Consider the following 21,211-nt stretch of genomic DNA (forward strand, 5'->3'; position numbering starts at 1 on the left):
CATGGCCACTATTACAGAGACTGGCTTTATGTTCCAGGTTTCTTAATTGAATTTAAATTCCACCAGCTGCAGTGGAGGAGGTGGTTGTATTATCGCTAGACTATTAATCCAGAAATTCAGCTAATGTTCTGGGGTCCTGTGTCCATGGCAGATGGTGGAATTTGAATTCAACAACAAAAAATATCTGGAATTAAGAATCTACTGATGACCATGGAACCATTGTCGATTGTCGGAAAAGCCCATCTGGTTCACTAATGTCCTTTAGGGAAGGAAATCTGCCGTCTTTACTTGGTCTGGGCTACATGGGACTGCAAAGCCACAGCAATGTCATTGACTCTCAACTGCCCTCTGCAATGGCCTAGCAAACCATTCAGTTCAAGGGATGGCAATAGAGCAGTCAGGAATACCAATGTCCCACAAATGAATTTTAAAAATGTATCCATGACTGCAGAGCATCAGTGGGCCTCTGGATTACTAGTCCAGTAACACTACCACTACGCCACATCTCTCTTCAAACAGAAAGAATAACTTGCCAGACAGGTGACAGAGGCAACAGAGATGTTTTAAATACAATTAGTTCTTATATTTGGAGCAGTTAGGATGAAATATAATGGACCAGATAATCCATAGTCATTTGATTTACAATAGCTGGTATTCTCCGTCCTCATTTTCAGTGGGCAGGAAAGCCGATGGAGGCAGAGATGGGAGTCTCCAAACAGCTTTCATACTGGAGAGAATTCCCGTTCCCATTGTTCCTGCCCTCTGCCAATGATGTAATGCGGTTCCCACCCTGAAAGGATGGGAACCCCATTACGATATCATTAGCGGGCTTCCCCACTGTATTGTACCCCCACATTCGGATTGTCCCCCTTGCTGATATGACATTAAGTTGGCAAGGCTTACAACAGGGATGGACCAACGGGGACCCAGCGAAGAGAATCACCAAAGGTGGATGGCTAAGTACAGCACCTAGGGGAAGGGGGACATGCCCAGACAGTACCTTGGCACTGTTCACTCGCACTGCCCTGGGGCAGTGTCCATGGCAAGGGCTATGTATACTCGGAGGTAAACATTTTATTGAGATTGGGGCACCCTTATCTTTTGAAGGCTGAAGTTGCTGGCTGTGCCAACTCATTCAGAGCTCATCCTGCCAACATGATGTCACGGGACCCGCTACTTGGATTTTTAAAAACTAAGTTTTTCCGCCTGAGCTGACAGTTAAAAAATGAGAAAATCCCAGCCAATTTGTTTTTATGATATTTCGAGTCATGAAAAGAAACTGGGGTGGGTAATGAGAATTACCCAAGATCTAATTACTGCCTGACAATTTTTAAAGAAAAGACTTATAAGATTTATAACAGCTTCATAACCTTAGGATGCCCCAAAGTGCTTTCCAGCACTTTTGCAGTTATTCATGATTGTAATGTAAGAAACGCGGCAGCTAATTTGCACCCTGTAAACTCCCAAAAGCTGCAATATGATTATAGGGACGATAACTTTTAAAGATATGTACTTCCCAGAGACTGAAGCAAAGGATTGCACAAAATTTCACATTTTAAGGCTTTTACAGTCACAAACTAAAATCAATACCAACTTAATGTTTTTTAATAGGCACCTAATACATTAAACTACAGATAAGGTACCAACTTAACTCAACCAAAAATCCCACGCCATGTTTATATTGCCGCACTCACTGCAAAAATATAGGGCGGAATAAAGTGCAACCCACCGAAGTGGCTTTTGTGGTGGGAAAGGTTCCCGATAGTTGGAAATGACAGCTAGATTGTGCAGCTGGCAAGAAGGCAGCGAGACGGCAAACCCACATCAATGTGGCGGGAAGCCAACTGAGATAGTTAAGACGGCTATTATAAATAATTTACCTGCTGGTGAACAGGATTAAAAACACCTTTGGTGATTAAGCAAGTGACAAGTAGGGATTACGGTGAAAGCTGGCGATGTTGAAGCAGAGACTTACATGGTCAGCCATTTCATAGTCGTTTTCCCACAGGAGGGTGAAATGAGTTTGCAATGGAACAGTCTGAGGGGCACAGTTCAGAGCATGGGCCAGTAGCCTGTGGCATTTTTGTCAACTTAACTCAATGCAACATGACTTCTTTGATATTGGAACCTGCATATAATAGCACAAAAATGATCTAAGAGCAGCAGAGCTTGGAATCATAAAATAATGCATCTATTATTTAATAATGAGTAATTCACAGCAGTGATATGGAACAAGATTAATGCTGTTCGAACAGTTTAATTCAGCCTTTAATTTTAAATGGATATAATAATGTTGAACACATGAGCCGAGCGAGGCACCTCCAGAATCCAAAGCCAACATTATCAATGAGATCAACAAAAAGGCCTGTCCCCGCCATGTAATCAGATGGGCCCATGCGTCACTTTCCCTAATTGGCTGGCACCACGTGATTGTGGTCACCCAGCTCTTTCCTGCCCTTTTGAGAATCCTGTTAACTTCTGGGACTGCTGGCAGAATCCCTGGCTTATGGACTAAATTCAGCCTGTAGTTTTGTATTTAAACTCTCGGCTTTAACAGAATCTTTTCTCCTTGCCCACCAGGGTGAATCTCCCAGTGTCTTTTTAAACCAAGTTACTTCACTCAACCTTCTGTACATAAATAAATGGACGTGCAGTAGCAAGGCATCTTCTGGTTCCTCCTTGGTCTTTAATTCTTTATTCTAGAAGTGTGAAGTAATTCATTTTTATAGAAAGAACATGGAAAAACAAAAAATAAGGGGTACAATTCTAAAGGAGATATGGTAGCAGAGGGAACGTAGTGTACATGTGCATAAGTCACTGAAGGTGGTTGAGGGTATGGTTAATAAAGCACAAAGTACTGTAGGCTTTATTAATAGGGGCATAGAGCAAAAATGAAAGGAGTTATATTAAACTTGTATAAAATATTAGTTTAGTCACAGCAAACGTCTTGCATCCAGTACTGGGCACCACACTTCAGGGAAGATGTGAATGTATTCGTATAAACGAGATTCATGAAAATGGTTCCAGGGATGAGAAACTTTGGTTATATAGATAGATTGGACAAGTTGGAACTGAAGAGACGTTTGCAAGGAAATCTGATAGAAATATTCAAAATCATGCGGGATATGGACAGAGTTGATGGGGGGGGGGGGGGGGGGGGAATTTCCCCACTGGTGTCTGAATACAAGGAGAAGGCAGTGAAATAGCACTAGGTGCATTGCTTATTTGGACAGCCAGCCCAAACATGATGGATTGAATGGCCTCCTTCTGTGCTGTAACAAATCTGTGATTCCTTGAATGCTAACATCCTGCTTGATAGTTAACCCAAAACAGTCCATTTCTTCTGCCTGGCATAGCAACATCTGTTGTGGGTCTCTCTATCTAACTGACCCTGAGCATCTGAGAATTGATATGAGTAAAGCCCGTTGCCTCCTACTTTGCGTCATTGTGTTAAAACCTGCATCTTATTTTCACTGAGTTTTGAGTTGAGTTTCTATCTCCATAATAAGCGCATCACATGGGATTTGTTTCTGGGTAATTTTTTTTAAAGGAAGTCACCCCCCCGCCCCCACACTACTCTATTTTACCTTAAATTAAGGGAGACAGTTTAAAACAAAACCATCTTATAAAGTTCAGTGTTCCTAACACCATGATCAGAAAATCATGCTCAAGTGTTGGAGTGGAACTTGAACCCACAACTTTCTGACTCAAGAGAGTGCTACTAACTGAGCCACAACTGACATTTTGCCTCGCGTTACACACATTGCATATTATTTGAAAAAGGTATTTAGCTGTTCTGCTTCAAATGTACTGTGCTTCTGGTAGGAAGCTAATTTTTGATCTTAGCTGTGTTGCTAAATAGGGACTAAATGGGAAGGCCAGATGGGACAAGAAAAAATCCAAGGGTTTCTCTCAGGTCGCCCTTTGTTGTTTCCTGCCTGATTTCTTAATGAACACTATGTCATGAAAAATAAGTCATGATGTGGAGATGCCGGCGTTGGACTGGGGTGAACACAGTAAGAGTTTTAACAACACCAGGTTAAAGTCCAACAGGTTTATTTGGTAGCAAACACCATTAGCTTTCGGAGCGCTGCTCCTTTGTCAGTCACGGGCATTCAGCCTCTGATCTTCAGGTAAGCGTTCTCCAAGGCGGCCTTCACGACACACGACAGCGCAGAGTCGCTGAGCAGAAACTGATAGCCAAGTTCCGCACATATGAGGACGGCCTAAACCGGGATGTTGGATTTATGTCACATTATCAGTAACCCCCACAGCTTGCCTCCTGGACTTGCAGGCTGTCCTGTCTGGAGACAATACACATCTCTTTAACCTGTGCTTCATGCTCCCTCCACCCACATTGTCTGTATCTTTAAGATCTGGCTGGCTGTAGGGATTCGCATTCTAATCAGTATTCTGTAACTTGATTTTGTGTCTGTGCACTGTTTGAGAGCACATTTCCACTCCATCTGATGAAGGAGCAGCACTCTGAAAGCTAATGGTGTTTGCTACCAAATAAACCTGTTGGACTTTAACCTGGTGTTGTTAAAACTCTTACTATGAAAAATAAGAACAGCAGAAGGTCATTCAGCCTGCAGAGTCTGCTCCTCCATTCAATAAGATCACGACTGGTCTCATCGTGACATCAACTCCACTTTCTTGCCTGCACCCCATAATCCTTCACTTCCTTCTGGATCAAAAACTTGCCTAATTGATAAGGACATGACTAGTGGAAATAAATAGGAAAATGGGAGATTATTCATTAAATGGTAGTTGCAAGAAATATAAATACTCAACACGTAGAAGTAAACAGAATCTGACATAAAAAGAATGATTATATTATTAATGTCCTATGTTAGGGGTTGTGGGTTTTAAACAAAAAGATCTGGTTTGCATACAGATTCAAAATAACAAAACTTGATTTATTATAGGAGCTGTTGCTTCTCTAGAGTGTAAACAAAACTAAAGAAGGTGTTTGTGAAACACCCTATTAAATCATGAGACTGGTTATTAAAGCAATCATGCAACCACTTAAATATGTAACAATATTGAAGTATTTATGGAAATTATCCAGAATTCAGCACTTTTTGCAAGGGCCCCTGGATAGCAATTCAGAGAAATAAGACTAATGACCAATTTTCATTTTGGTAATCTAAAACAACAAAGGCCATTGTCCTTAACTGAAGACAATGTAGGTGTAGAGAATTGAACTTGTAACCTTCAAACTTTGTGTGTTCCAATCCCGCCAAGGCTTTCTCCCACCTTCCTATCACAGTAACATCCTCCAGCCCTATAACCCTCCAAAAACTCTGTCTTGTGCAACTAGATTTCCTTCCTCTTTCTATTGGCAGTATACAATTATTGTTTATAGCTAATACACAATTAGAAATAAGTAAAACAGGGTGAAATGTAATACATCTTACATCTTAACGTGGCCTATAAATTTGCACATCTTCTGAAACCACCTCAAAATTACAAAAGGTTATAACTTTATGTGTTATAACATTTGTCATGTAAAATTTCAAATCACTATACACATTTTGTGTTCCATTTATTTAGATTGGCATTTTCCATTTTGTACAATTCCGTGACATTGATAATTCCTCAAAAAAAAATCAATGGTGTAAAAACATAAAGGAATTTTTTGAGCCATCTTAACAGAATACTCACAATTCTGGACTGACTACCCTTAGTTGTGATGTTAGCAACATTCAATCCATCAATTACAACATCAAAAGGCGGACGGTTTTTCACAAAGGTTTGGAAATGTTGCAGTTCCTAAAAATAAAGTAATGAAAACAGTCAACCATTTTGTTAACCTACTATAAATATTTGAATATAAAATGATAATCTCTTTGACACTTCATCTTTTTTTTGAAGACATTGACTTCTTGATGATCTACAATTCCCTAGAAACCAGACATTCTTGCCCAATTATACAATACTTGCCTCTGAACCTCAGCAGAAATGTCAGGTGTTTATTACGTACATCAGTCCTCTCAACAATGTGATTTTTCTCCTTCATTAACATGGCCACTCTTCCTCTTCTCTGATGAAATTGTCCCTCCTAAAAGTATCATAACCCAATGGCTCAGATTTTGTGATTAGCTGCAAACAAAATGTCATTCAGTGTTCACTACGCTTCCAACTGCCTACAGACCAGTGGGCTTTTGCATTCAACTGAATGCGTGGTTGAAAGGTGATTCGGAAAGGAGGGCTCCATGGCACATTAAAACTGTTTTTGGGAAAGGTGGGACATTACAGGCCAGGAAGGTTGCAACTCAGCAGACCCATGTTTGAGGTAGTTTGTTAGTTCTATTGAGAGAGTTTAAATGAACTTGGCAGGGGGATAAGAGCCAGGATGTAACATTAGAAAGGAAAAACAAGATGTGCAAAAGAGAGATAGAGATAAAGAACATTGCAGTAAGAAATAATAAGGCATAAGGTGGGGTCAGAATAAAAGGGAATGAAATAAAGTCAAAAATAGGTTTACAGTGCATGCACATAATGCAGTAAGTAGTGTTGGTAAACTGCAGACGCAGATAAACACTAAACATTAGAAAACGGGAGCTACGGTGATAAGACATCTGGTTCAAAAAAGGACAGAACTGGGTCCTATAAATACTCCGAGATACAAGGACATGAATTTTCATCTTCGATGGAGGAACACGAATGGTGACATTTCCAGACGCTGCAATGTCATCTCCTTCCTGACAGTGCCTGCCAAGCTATTTGCATGGTGGGATGATGGATTCTGAAGCAGGCAGGTTAGAAAGCCCCTCTCGGTACTGTGGGACATCAGCCCAACCTGTTCTTGAGTGTTAAGCACCCTGGCATTCATTCCCCCTGACTTCTCCCTCACCCCTTCATAGCCCAATATCCACTCTGGCTAGAACTTATGGCCTTACAATAAGATTGAAATGCTCATGAAACTGTCAAAATAAACAAACACTCATTCAAACTCCTCTTGAAAAAAATTAAGTGATCAGAAAACTGTTTTCACTTCTAAATACTGCTCATTTTTGTTTTGAATATTAAACTAATCTATTTCTACTTTTGCTACTTGCTCTGGTTGCTTTTAATTCTACTACCAATGGGGAAAATATAATTTTGCCATACTTCCAAAGAAAATTGCAGAATATGCTCAAACCTGCCATACCACTTATATACTTAGCCTGTTGTGCTAGACTTCACAGTAATTTTAACATACCCCACAAAAAAGTAAACCTGTCCTTCCAATTTTATTATAAATAATTTGGCAAACTTGAGAATAAATGGAGAAAAGCAGGCAGCAAAGTCCTAAGCTGCTAACAGAGAGCAAGAGTTTACTACTTCCCCCTATCCAAAGACACTGAATGTTTTACTAGCAAATATACAACTACTAATTGAAAAATTAAGACTCTGATTGACAGGATCATTAAATGAACATGGAATCTTCGGAATGGAATCCCTTGCTCAGCGGCATGCAGCAAGGGTGTCACGTGAGTTTCTTTTTTTCTTGAGGCTGTAAAATATGGAATTCTTTTCTTAATCTATTTGTGATTCTGTATTTATTATTTTTAAACTCGAAAAGAACTAATAGCTATTTATTGAATACCAGGCCATTGTTTATATTTTTCATGTATTTCATTATGCTGTTGACATCCATCACATTCAATTAGTTGTGGTTAGATTTTATTTTTCATCCTAGTTTTCTGATTTTAAACAAAAGTAGAGTAGGATTCTACAGCACAAAGCTGTTTCCTACAGTGGTAACATTTCATTAATGATTCAAACGTTGCACAAATTGAAAACACATGCTCCATTCCATCCCTGGTGTTGACTACCAGCTTTTGGAAACCCCAGATTTAAAAGGGTTCACATAAATGATTAATATGCCGAGGGCAATGAAGGACTTGATCTTTTCATTCGAGCCACTTAGTAATTATGTCAGATGAGTCAACACAACCCTTGCATACAAACGGAAAGAGACCAGGGGCGGGACTTTCTGGCCACACTCGCCCCAAAACCGGAAAATCCCGCCCAAGGTCAAGGGGCCTTTGCATGGTCCTGCTACAATTCCTGTGGCGGGTGGGGGGGGGGGGGGAAATCCCCCCCCCCCCCAAATCTACTATGTCTTCAAAAAGCACAAACATGACAAAAATAACGTGAATCACGATGCAGTGAAGTAATTAAACACAACACAGATAAAACACAGATAGGGGTTACAAAACAGATATTTTTGGAATTTTTTTAGTTTGTCAAAAACATTACTCTTTCAGAAAGTCTTGTGTTAAAGAAAAGAACAAACAATTGTTTGTATGGCTTTATGCCTGATAATGCTGCATTGCTAATAAAACAATTATATAAACGATCTTACTAAAATAGCAGATTGAGGAAAAGAATGAAAGGATTGAGAAAAAGAATGAAAGAAAAAGAAAAACTATAAAAAGTAAAACTGTTCAGTAAGAGTGAATGACTTCTTCCCATGTCCCAAAAAATAAAACTGCCAATCTTGGCAAGTATATCAATAGACCAAGAGCTTATTTTTTTGCAAAATAGCAAAAACAACTCAAGCAAAACATATTGGCCTGAAATTTATCTGCGCAGTACCTATATATCTGCGCAGTACCTATATATCTGCGCAGTACCTATTTCTCAGGTGCTGTCTAGAGTCCCAATACAACAGACAGAAAACGTGTGTGCATTTCCAGTGCAAGTATGCCGATTGTCATTTTGGGTAAGAACAACCAACAGGTGCTATATATCTGTGCAAATTAGGGGCCCAACATCTGCTTGAGGTTCCCTCTCCAAGACTCATTTGCCTTGAAACAGTCTATTCCATCGTAGGCTGCACTTCAGGAAACCGGCCTTAAGGATCACCTTCAACACAGAAAGTAACTTACCTGAATGCAAGTACTCCTATGTTTCCCAAATGCACATTTAGACCCACCTGTTGATCATCAGGACTCCCAAATCCCAGATTCCTCTCTTGATCCCCCAATTTGCTTTTCTGACCCCTGATAGCCCCACCGTCACTTCTCCCAAATCTTAACTATTTCCCCAGTTCCTTGGCCGCTCCTGAAACCTGACTGCCTTCCCTAACTACCGATCTTTTCATCTGATCACCTCTTCTGCTTTTCTGACCATCTTCTCCTGTGCCTCCCAACTTTCTTCCCCCAATCAACCTCTCTGGCCCCCTCTTTAACCTCCAATTGGTTTCTTGTAAATCTTCTCCTCTCTATCCCATCTTCCAAATCTCTTTCTTCTGATCCCAGACTGCCCTTCTTCAGCCTCTCTCGAATCCCAATCAGCATCCCATCCTGTCTTTCCCAAGCCTCTAGTTCTCCCAATCGATTCCCAATCAGCTTCATATCCTGGCCTTCTCTCCTGACCCGACAGCATTTACCCAGGGGAAGGTGTGGCAAAGCTGGGAACCCCCTTCACCAGTGATATCTGGAATGAAGCCAGTAATACTGAAATGAGACCAGACACCCAACATCTGAAGAATGTCAGATCTCACCATTCAGATAATAAAGGGCACAATCTACACACTCTGCGCACCTAAAAATGATGTGGAGATGCCGGCGTTGGACTGGGGTAAACACAGTAAGAAGTCTCACAACACCAGGTTAAAGTCCAACAGGCTTATTTGGTAGCAAACGCCACTAGCTTTCGGAGCACTGCTCCTTCGTTAGGTAAGTGGGAGTTCTGTTCAAACAGACAGGGAATATAAAGACAGTTTATAAAATAATGGTTGGAATACAAGTCTTTACAGTAATCAAGTCTTAAAGGTACAGACAATGTGAGTGGAGAGAGGGTTAAGCACAGGTTAAAGAGATGTGTATTGTCTCCAGCCAGGACAGTTAGTGAGATTTTGCAAGCCCAGACAAGTCGTGGGGGTTACAGATAGTGTGACATGAACCCAAGATCCCAGTTGAAGCCGTCCTCACGTGTGTGAAACTTGGCTATCAGTCTCTGCTCAGTGACTCTGCGCTGTCGTGTGTGGTGAAGGCCGCCTTGGAGAACGCTTATCTGAAGATCAGAGGCTGAATGCCCGTGACTGCTGAAGTGCTCCCCCACAGGAAGAGAACACTCTTGCCTGGTGATTGTCGAGCGGTGTTCATTCGTCCGTTGTCGTAGTGTCTGCATGGTCTCCCCAATGTACCATGCCTCGGGACATCCTTTCCTGCAGCGTATCAGGTAGACAATATTGGCCAAGTTGCAAGAGTATGTACTGTGTACCTGGTGGATGGCGTTCTGACGTGAGATGATGGCATCCGTGTCGATGATCCGGCACGTCTTGCAGGTTGCTGTGGCAGGGCTGTGTGGTGTTGTGGCCACCTAAAAATGGCCAGGCTCAATCTCTAGGTTATTACATCAAATAATATATATTCTCTACATCGATCAGTTCACATTCCCATTCCACTACATCAACAGATGTTATATATCGCAGCAGTAGAGAGGAAGTTCTTGGATTTTTAACCAGTGACAATGAAGTAACGGTGATTTGATTCCAGATCAGAATGGTGTGTGACTTGGAGGGGAACTTGCAGGTTCTCATGACCTTCTAGGCAGTTGGCTAGAAACATTGAAAATAGGAGCAGTAAGCTATTCGACCCTTCGAGCCCACTCCGCCATTCATTATGACCATGGTTGAACATCAGACTCAGTAACCGGTTCCCGCTTCCCCAACCCCCCCCCATGTCCTTTTGTCCCTTTAACCCCAAGAGCAATTACTAACTGTTTCTTGAAAATATACAATGTTTTGGCCTTAATTGCTTTTTGTGGTAGAGAATTCTACAGGCTCACTACTCTCAAGGTGAAGAAATTTCTCATCTCAGCACCAAATGGTTTACCCTGTATCCTTAGACTATGGCTCCTGGTTCAGGACTCCCCAGCTATTGGGAACATTCTTCCTGCATCCCAACTTACTCAATCTCTCCTCATTTATCAGTCCCGCTATCCCAGGAATCAGTCTGATAAACCTTACAGCAAGAACATCCTTCCTCAGATAAGGAGACCAAAACTGCACACAATATTCCAGGTGTGGTCTTACCCAGGCCCTCTATCACTGCAGCAAGACATCCCTGCTCCCTATCCTCTCGCAATGAAGGCCAACATACCATTTGTCTTCTTTAGCACCTGGATCTTGCTTTCAACAACTGATGTATGGACACCCAGGTCTCATTGCACAACCCCTCTCTCAATCTATTACTATTCAGATAATAATCTGCCTTCCTGTTTTTGCTCCCAAAGTGTATAACCTCAAATTTATTCACTGTGTACTGCATCTGCCATGCATTTGCCCACTCTCAACTTGTTTTGGAAGGTGCTATAAAGGAACTTTGGTGAGTTGTTGCAGTGCATCTTGTAGATGATACACACAGTTGCCATTGTGCACTGATGATGGAGAGGGTGTGTGTTTAGGGTGGTGGATGTGTACTTATGAAGTGGGCTACTTTATCTTGATAGTGTTGAGCTTCTTGAGTGTTGTTGGAGCTGCACTCATCCAGGCAACTGGAGAGTATTCCATAACACTCCTGACTTGTGTTTTGTAGATGGGTGGACAGACTTTGGGGAGTCAGGAGGTTTAATTATTTGCTGTTCTTGTATTCACAGTATTTATATGGCTTGTTCAGTTAAGTTTCTGGTCACCAATCATCTCCAGGACATTGATGGTGGGGAAGTTTAGCAATGGTAATGCAGAGACCAATGGCCAGCAATTGTATGGCATGAAAGTTATTTCCAGCTATCAGTCCATGCCAGAATGTTGTCCAGGCCTTTCTTTATGTGGCCATGGACTGCTTCAGTATTGGAGAAGTTGCAAATGGTAATGAAGACTGCAATCATCAGTGAACATCCCCACTTCCAATCTTGTGATCGAGTGAAGGTCATTGATGAGGAACACGACCCCTAGAGCAATATCTTGGGCTGAGATGATTAACCCCGAACAACCACAACCATTTTCCTCTGTGATGGGTACAAATCCAACTAGTGGAGAGCTTTTCTCTTGATTACTGTTGACCTCCATTTTGTTGGAGCTTCATGGTGCCACACCCAGTCAAAGATTGCCTTATTTGAGGAAAGATGTAGTGGCATTGGAGGCAGTTCAGAGGAGGTTCACTAGATTGATTCCAGAGATGAGGGGTTTGACATATGAAGCGAGATTAAATAGTTTAGGCCTATACTTTCTGGAATTTAGAAGACTGAGGGGAGATCAAATTGAGGTATATAAGATGATAAAAGGTATGGATAAAGTAGACGTGGAGCAGATGCTTCTGCTGGTGGAGCATTCTAGGACGAGAGGTCATAGTCTTAGGATAAGGGGTAGTACATTTAAAACAGAGTTGAGGAGAAACTGCTTCTCCCAAAGGGCTGTGAATCTGTGGAATTTGCTACCCCAAAGTGCGGTGGATGCTGGGACAGTGAGTAAATTTGAGGAGTTCGACAGATTTTTAATTGGTAATGGGTTGAAGGGTTATGGGGAGAAGGCAGGAAAATAGGGATGAGGAGCATATCGGTCATGATCGAATGGCAGAGCGGACTCGATGGGCTGAATTGCCTAATTCTGCTCCTATATCCTATGAACTTATGAACCATGTCAAGTGCAGTCACTCTGACCTTACCTCTAGAATTCAGCTCTTTTGTCCACGGTTGGACCCAAAGCCGTAATGAGATTTGCAGCTGACCGGCCATGGCGGAACCCAAACTGAACATCAAGCTTTGTTGCTGAGCAAGTGTTGCTGAATATGCTGTTGATAACATCTTCCATCACTTTCCAACTGACTGAGAGTAAACTGTTGGGCAATAATTGGCTGGATGGAATTTGTCCTGTTATTTGTGGATAGGGCATACCTGGGCAATTTTCCACATTGCCAGTACCATCCATGTATTGGAACAGCTTGGCTCAGGGTGCAGCTAGTTCTGGAGCACAAGCCTTCCAGACGACAGCTGGGATTGCTGTTGGGGCCTTTTAACCTTGTTGCACCCAGTGCATTCAGCTGTTTCTTGATTTTATGAATTGACTTGATTGAAGACTGGCATTTGTGATGCTGAGGACCTCAGCAGGAGGCTGTGATGAATTATCTGGTTAGCATTTCTGGACGAAAATGGTTGCAGATGCTTCAGTGATGTCTTCTGCATTGATGTGCTGTTCCGAGCCATCACTGAGGATGGAATGTTTTTGGAGTCACCTCTCTGGTTAGTTGTTTAATTGCCCATTCACTCAGCCTATCTATATCCATCTGCAAACTCTATTTCTTCTTCGCAACATACTTTCCTACCTATTCTTTGTATTGTTGGCATATTTAGCTACCATGCCTTGGCTCCCCTCATCTAAGTCCTAGGTGTAAATTATAAAAAGAGGACCCAACACAGACCTCTGTGGGACTCCACTCATCACATCCTGCCAATCAGACAAAGACCCATTTAGCCATACTCTCTGTTTTCTGCCAGCCAGCAAATTTTCTATCCATGCTAATATGTTACCCCCTACACCATGAGCTTTTATTTTCCACAATAACCTTTGATGTGGCACCTTATCAAATATCTTCTGGAAATCCGAGTACAGTACGTTTTCCCTTTATCCATAGCATTTTAATCCTTCAAAGAACTCAAATTAAATTTGGTTAAACAAATCTTCCCTTTCACCAAACCATGCTGACTCTTTCCAATTACGTTGAGTTTTTCTAAGTGCCCAGTTATAACCTCCTTAACGATTAATTCTAACATCCTCCTCCATGACAGACATCAAGATAACTGGGCTATGGTGTCCTGTTTTCTGCTGTCCCTTTTTGAATAGAGGGGTTACATTTGCTACTTTCCAGTCTGATGGAATATTTCTGCTTCAAACAACCTTTTAGGCAGTGTATTCCATATTGTAACAGTTCTTTGCGTAAAGTAGTGAATTATAGATCACAACAACTTACTGCAAAAGATTCATCTTAAGAATGAAATGCAAACTGGACGCCGATGTAAATCAAACTAGTTTGCCTGTGCTGGAGACAAGCCTGAGTCACAAAACTGAAGCATATTTCATGCTCCTGTGACAAAAGCGCCATCTTCAGGCTACAGTCTGGTAGATAAGGAAGCTGAAATAAAAGTAAAATTGCTGAAAATACTCAGCAGGTCAAGCACATCTGTGAGGAGAAACAAAATTTAAATTTCAGACTAAGATGACCTTCCATCAGGAAACTAAGCCTTAATTAAAGTATTTAGATTAGACTCTGAATCCTTTTCTGGAGAACACCTCACTGACATATCCCTGCAGCAGTCAGAGAGAGGGACAGCCCAGGTCTCTAGCACTCGGAGAGCTGCTGGGAACCAGCCACCTGTTCATTCCCAGTCAGGTAGTGAGTCTCTGGAAGTGACTGCATCTCCTCTATTGAGCTGGCAAAGACAGATTCCTGAGTTACTCAGCAGACTAGATCAAATGATAGAGGAGTCCATCTGCATTCTGTCTTATGTCATGGCTCCGACATGCGAGCACCGCAAGGTCACCATGGCTTGGCGTCCACCATGGAGATCTTGGTCCAGTAGATCTTGCAGGATCTGCGCTTAACCCTGCACTCCATAGCCACACACCCCGGTGGGAACCATCAGGATGTAGGCGACATGGGGATGAGGCACCGTGACCTCCCTCCAGGAATCAGGCCGGAGCCCTCAGGCACCCACAGGGAGGATGAGCATCAGCTGGACACCCCAGAGGCCTCCACTCAGGAAATTCCAAAGGTGTGCAGCTGCTCAGTCCCCTCTGCCTGCACCTGCACCCCCTCCAGTGCAGGCCATCGAGAGTGCTTCTGTCCCTGAGCAAGAGACCCTCATTAGGCTGGGGTCTGCCACCAGAGAGTGTCTGCCGAGGTCATCACAGGCATCAGGATGTAGCACTCAGCCTCCAACTCTGCTGCGGATTACGGGGCTGTACCAAGGTGTAGGGTAGGGTTAGGAAGGTTAAAACATTTTGATGTCACTTATGGTTCACAGGTGTGTTATCACTGTAAATAAATGGCACTTTTGTGAAATCATTTGATGGAAATGTTAATGCTCTGGTCAACTGAAGGCGTTTTGAATTTGTATGTTTGGAATCATCTCATCTCGCAGTTTACCCATCCTCCCATTCAGATTAGTATTCATGTGATGTCAGTCGGTGGACCTAGTCACCAGATTCTTGTGTATTATCAAGGAAATATAATTAAATCTTTATCAGAAATGTATGATAGAAACATTTTGAACTCTTCTTCCTCACAGGATATCGATTAATGAGGGTAACTTATCAGCACTGATACTCCAGTGGCATTTGGGTCACCTCAGTGGTAGTGCTCGAACCCAAGACATGCACTTTTGGATGACATCCCTAAGCAGGTTCTCATCTCAACTGTAGCAGTTTAAGTATCATTAGATGACGGCAAAAATGCCAAGGCTCCCCACGCATCACTGTTGTTCCTCAGTGGACTTTTAAGTTCACAGAATGAGCACATTAGCAGGGCACCAATGACCAAAAAGTGAGATTATGCCGAATGATTCCTGAGACCAGAACACTTAAGTGTGAATGCTCCCCTCATTTAAGTCAGTTTAAATTTGGCTTAAATATGTTTCCATTAGAAGGCCAGTAAGAATATTTTAGCTGTTAATTTATTGTTGACACAGAACAAAGACAGCATTTATCTGACACAGAGTTTTGGTAGAAACAATAAAGACTTTGTTAAGAAATGGTTGCTTTGAATCCAATAGATCTTGCAGCCTGTGTGATTGGTGATATGCTAATTGCCTCAGGATATAGGGTTGACCATCAATTTGAGAAGTTTTAATATAAAATCAGGGTTGCTGGTGAATCAGAGGATGCAGCTGTTCAGGGAATGTGGTCAAGTGATATCACCTGTAGTGGAACTTTGTTAACGTTAGGATAAAGGTGGAGAATTGAATTTAATGCAACTGATAGAATGGGTATAGACATTCAATCATCAAGACTGCCTACTTCCATCACATATTTTCAACTGTAACCCAGTCCAGTTGCTGCTGAAACCTTCAGCTATGCCTGTGTTAACAAAAGATTTGACTATTCCAATGTTTTTCTAGTCAGCTTCCCATCTTCCACCCACAATTCTGCTGCCTATATCTTAACCCTATTTGCCCCATCACCTGCGCTTTTTAAAATTAATTTGTGGGACATGGGCGTTGCTGGCTGGTCAGCATTTATTACCCATCCCTAGTTGCCCTTGTTCAGTGGGAGTGAGAGTCAACCACATTGCTGTGGCTCTGGAGTCACATGTAGGCCAGACCAGGTAAGGATGGCAGAATTCCTTCTCTAAAAGACATCAGTGAACCAGATGGGTTTTTCCCGATAATCGACAATGGTTTCATCAGTAGATTCTTAATTCCAAATATTTTTTATTGAATTCAAATTCCACCATCTGCCATGGCAGAATTTGAACCCGGGTCCCCAGAACATTAACTCAGTTTCTGGAATAATAGTCTAGCGATAATACCACTAAGCCATTGCCTCCCTTTCTAATTTATATTGTTACCCAAATGGGGCAATGTTGATTTTATCATTCTCATCCTTATTTTCTATTCCGCCACATGGTTCTGTCTCTCCTATTTCTGAAACCTCCTCCAGTCCTCTAAACTTTGCACTACTCTACCAATTCTAGCCTCTTGTGCATCACCAATTTTTAATTGCTCAATTATTGGTGCCTTCAGCCATCTAGGCCCCAAGCTCTGAAATTCTCTCCTTAAACTTCACTGCTTCTTGCCTCTTCCTTGAAGATGCGTCTTAAAGCCTACACTTTTGACCAAGTATTTAGTCATTCATTCTAATACCTTATGTGATTTGTTGTCAAATTTTGTTCAAAGATCCTCCTTTTAAGCATCTTGAGGTTTTACTACATTAAAGGCTCTATAATGCAAACTGTTGTCGGTACTGAAGGATATGCAAAGAGGAAAAATTATAATTTGCTGGTGCACAAAACAGTTTGCTTTTACAATTTTTTCTAAAAATAGTAATTCCATTCAATCTATTGGGAGTAAACATTATTTAGTCAGATAAATCACGATCAACAACCAAAGTTATCTCAATAACAGTTAAATGCTGTAAACCTTTTTCATTTCACTACCATTAACTATCATTCCTGAAAACGTTTAAAACGGAACATGTCTTTTTGCAATTTTCATGTACTTTTGTAATTTCTACATGAAAACATAGACGCAACAACAGCTGTATAAATTAGACATCTTGCATATTCATACAAACAAAACAGAATAGGTGGTATCAGTCCATTAATAGCTACATGCTGTGAACATCAGGTTAAAGCATTGTAAAACCTTACCGTGAAACTTTGATATTTGTGATGCAAGGTGGGAGATGGTGAAAGCTCTGGTAAACACTAGATCACCAGTAATTTACGTCAGAACCCATTGTGCTCCTTTTGGTGGTTTGTCAACTAAACAGGGGCTGAAATTATTTGCAGCTCTGCTGAAGCATAAAACCAATTATGATTTTAATGCACAGTCAAGTGATTCTAAAGTACTTCTGAAGTACTACTCTTCTCTCCGACAGGATTTTTGTCCAGCTCTGACAAAGGGCCATCCAGACTCAAAATGTTAGCTCTATTCTCTCTCCACAGATGCTGTCAGACCTGCTGAGATTTTCCAGCATTTTCTGGTTTAGATTCTAAATCGTTACCGATTCATATCCATATTTCTTGCAATGGTTTCAATTAAAAACTGCTGAATAGACAGATGCTGCAAATGTTTATAATATTTTTTTTATACAATCTGCAAACAATACCTTTAAACTAATTTCACTGCTTACCTGAGGAGTTGTCTTTTTAAAAACGTCTGTTCCTTGAATGATATCATTCATCACACACTCTCGTAATAAGCTGTATTCTTCCTCACTCAGCTGAATGGATTCTAGCACTGTGTTGCATTCTTGGCATTCTCCACTGGAACATGTGTTCAAATGAATCAGTTTCACACACACATGCCAAGAAATGAGATACAAAACGATAACAAAATTAAGTCAGGAAAAGCCATCATTTATAATATTATCACTCAGATCCTAGCATTTTCACTGCCTATTGTACATTTTGTGGAAAATGCAATACACAGGACAACAATTGGTGGTGTGTGGGGCAATTGTAGACATTCGCAGAACTTAATAACTTGCCAATTGCTTGCCCTATTAACAGTTACTGATAAATATCACAAGAAGAAAGCAAAGAGCTGCCATCCCAATGGGTACAAAAATAATGCTTGCAAAATATGAGGCACAGTGCACAAAGATGGAAAATTTATGCCTTCTTAACTTTTATTTGGCATTGACCTTCTGCCAAAAGGCGAGGTGATGTGCCTGATTTCAGATCCCTGTCAATATGCTCCCAGTGTTGACTACAAAGAGTCACAAAGCACCACAGTGAGACCACATTGCTGTTTCTTCTCAGTAGGATTTTGATTACAAACTGAGTACATTGGGAAACGCTGTAGAATCAAATGCCATACTAATGCTTTACATTATTGCTCAACACACCAGTACGCAGTTGGCTGTAACGGGCAGATTGTTTCAACAAGTGACTGAAATGAACAGAAACATACAAGTAGAAGTTTTTAAAAAATTATTTTATCCTTCAGATGAGTTGTCAAACCAAGGCTCCATCTGTTTATTCAGGTGGATTTAAAATCTCTCATAGATTCAAAGAAAAGCGGGACTGGTTTCCTGGTGTCCTGGCCAACCTATATTCCTCAGCCTGGTCATTTATTGAATTAATGTTTGTGATAGTGTGTGTTTTGGCAAGCAGAACAGTGACTATGTCAAATATAATTCACTTACTGTAAAGCACCTTTTGGACATCCCAAGTATGTGAAAGTCATTGTGCAAGTGTACATGCTTTCTTCATTTCAATTTATTTCTATTTATTTATTTCAATTATAATAGATTCTAGATCTGGACTGGAATTTCCTGGCCGTATGCGCCAGCAGGATTCTCTGGCCCCACTGCAGCGAATGGAGATTTGGCTGAGTGCCAAATTCTCCGTCCTCAGTTGCAGCAGTGGCAGGACATGAACGGCCGGAAAATTCCAGCCCTTATTTGTTCTTGTATTTCACCTCTTCCCTTTTCTTAAAAGGCAACACCTTCAAATTATATGCTTGTTACTTTGGTTTTAAAATTTTAAATGCCAGAGAACTTGTTGATTCTTCCTACAAAACCTTCACAAGTGGAGGTCAGAATTGCTCTAGTCACAGACGCATTTAATCTTTGAAGACCGTTAGGAGAGATGGTGCCACTGCTATCTATGTAAATGGCACTATTCTTCAGATTTGTAGTTGTACATTCAAAGGCAATTTGAGTTTAAAGCTGGACTTTTGGTGCAATTCTTTTGTAACCTTAGCCACTCAGAATGAAGAATTCTATATTCATAGATGGTAACAGAAGCCATATGGAAAGTGAAGAAACTGAAGGAAATTAGCTACTGAATCACTGACCCATTAAAACCATTAACTCTTCCTTTTTCCAATACAAAAAACTGAGAATGAAGGATTTTAAAGATATTTCATTGTTTTGCATACACGAGAAGTGAACCCCAGTAAATACTGAATTCATAATATCCATAATTCCTATACATACTTGAATTACAATTAAAGTAATAAAATAACACAAAGTACAAAATTTTGATGACTATTAAGAAATAGAAGCAAGGGAAGCCATCTAGTTCCTGAAGCCTGCTCCACTTTTCAATAAGATCAATAAGTTGATCTTCAACTTTAACTCCTTTCCTGCCCTATTGCCATATCCTTTGGTTTCCTTAGAGTCCAAATTCCATTAATGTCAGTCTTGAATATACTCAATGACTGCATCCACAGCTCTCCGGGGTACAGAATTTCAAAGATTCACAACCCCTTCAATGAAGGCATTTCTCCTAATTTCAGTCCTAAATGGCTGACACCTTATCCTGAGATGGTGGTATAATGCTTATGTTATTAGACTCACTATTTAGATGCTTGCACTAATGATCTGGAGACTTGAGTTTAAATAGAACTGCGGCAGTTGGGTATTTTAAATTTAGTTATTAAATTTTTTAAAATCAGGAATAAAAATCCACGATCAACAATGGTAACCATTAAACTGCTTGATTGTTGTATAAACTCATCTAATTCATTAATGTCCTTTAGGGAAGTAGGCCTGTTGTCCTTACTGGATCTGACATACATGTGACCCTTAACTCACAACAATGTGGTTAACTCTTTATTTCCCTCTGAAATGGCCTAGCAAGCCACCCAGTTGTATCAAATAATCCAATTAGTTTTAAGAAAACTGTATCGGGAGGATTGACCACTGCACTGTCCCCTCGAAAGTCCTGTCTTCACATTGAGGATAACTTCCATCATGTTGTGTAGCACGACCACTGTGCTAAATGGGTTAGGTTTCGAACAGAACTACATTTCAAAACTGTGCACCGATGAGGCGCTGTTGGTCATCTGTAGCATGAGAACTATATACAACCGCAATCTATAACCTCACTGTCCAGCATATCCCCCACTCTACCATTACCATCAAGCTTGGGCATTAACCCGGGTTCAACAAAGAGTGCAGGAGGACATGCCAGCAGCAGCACCAAGCATACCTAAAAATGAGGTGTCTACCTAGTGAAGCTACGAAACAGGACTGTTGCATCCTAAACATCAGAAGCAGCATGTGATAGACTGATCTAAGCATCCCACAACCAACAGATCAGAATGGAGCTTTGCAGTTCTGCACATCCAGTCATGAATGGTGGTGCACAATTAAACAATTAATGGGATGGGGAAGTCCCACAAATATCCCCCTCCTCAATGATGGGGAAGCCAAGCACATCAGTAAAAAAGATAAGGCTGAAGCACTGCCACTGGGCCAAAATCCTGGAATTCCCTCCCTAACAGCACTGTGGGTGTGCCTATCCCTCAGGACTGCAATGGTTCAACACTTTTGCAAGGGTAAAAGGGTAACTAGGGATAAGAAATAAATGCTGGCCGAGCTAGCGACACTCATCTTGTAAATGAACTTTTTTAAAAAACCATCATCTTTAGCTAGAAATGCCAAGTGGATGATCCAACTTGGTCTTCTCCTGAGGTTCCCAGCATCACGGATGCCAATCTTCAGCCAATTAATTCCATGCAATATAAGAAATGAAAAAAATAATCAAGAAATACCTGAAGGCACTGGATACAGCAAAGGCCATGGGCCCCTGATAACATTCTG

At 41.1% G+C, this 21,211-nt stretch overlaps 1 protein-coding gene across 3 annotated transcripts in view; it reads right to left on the reverse strand.

Moving 5' to 3' along the window:
• prorp (protein only RNase P catalytic subunit) overlaps nt 1-21,211 on the reverse strand; it is a 70,203-nt gene that overhangs the window by 42,989 nt on the left and 6,003 nt on the right. For all 3 annotated transcript variants that reach the window (XM_078233803.1, XM_078233805.1, XM_078233804.1), the window contains exons 3-4: nt 17,789-17,921; nt 5,668-5,775 (exon numbers count right to left, since the gene is read on the reverse strand). In XM_078233803.1, the coding sequence (XP_078089929.1) occupies nt 5,668-5,775; nt 17,789-17,921 (241 nt within the window). The remainder of the gene's footprint in view (nt 1-5,667; nt 5,776-17,788; nt 17,922-21,211) is intronic.

This window comes from Mustelus asterias, chromosome 18, assembly GCF_964213995.1.
Source record: "Mustelus asterias chromosome 18, sMusAst1.hap1.1, whole genome shotgun sequence".
In the NCBI taxonomy this organism is placed as follows: domain Eukaryota; kingdom Metazoa; phylum Chordata; class Chondrichthyes; order Carcharhiniformes; family Triakidae; genus Mustelus; species Mustelus asterias.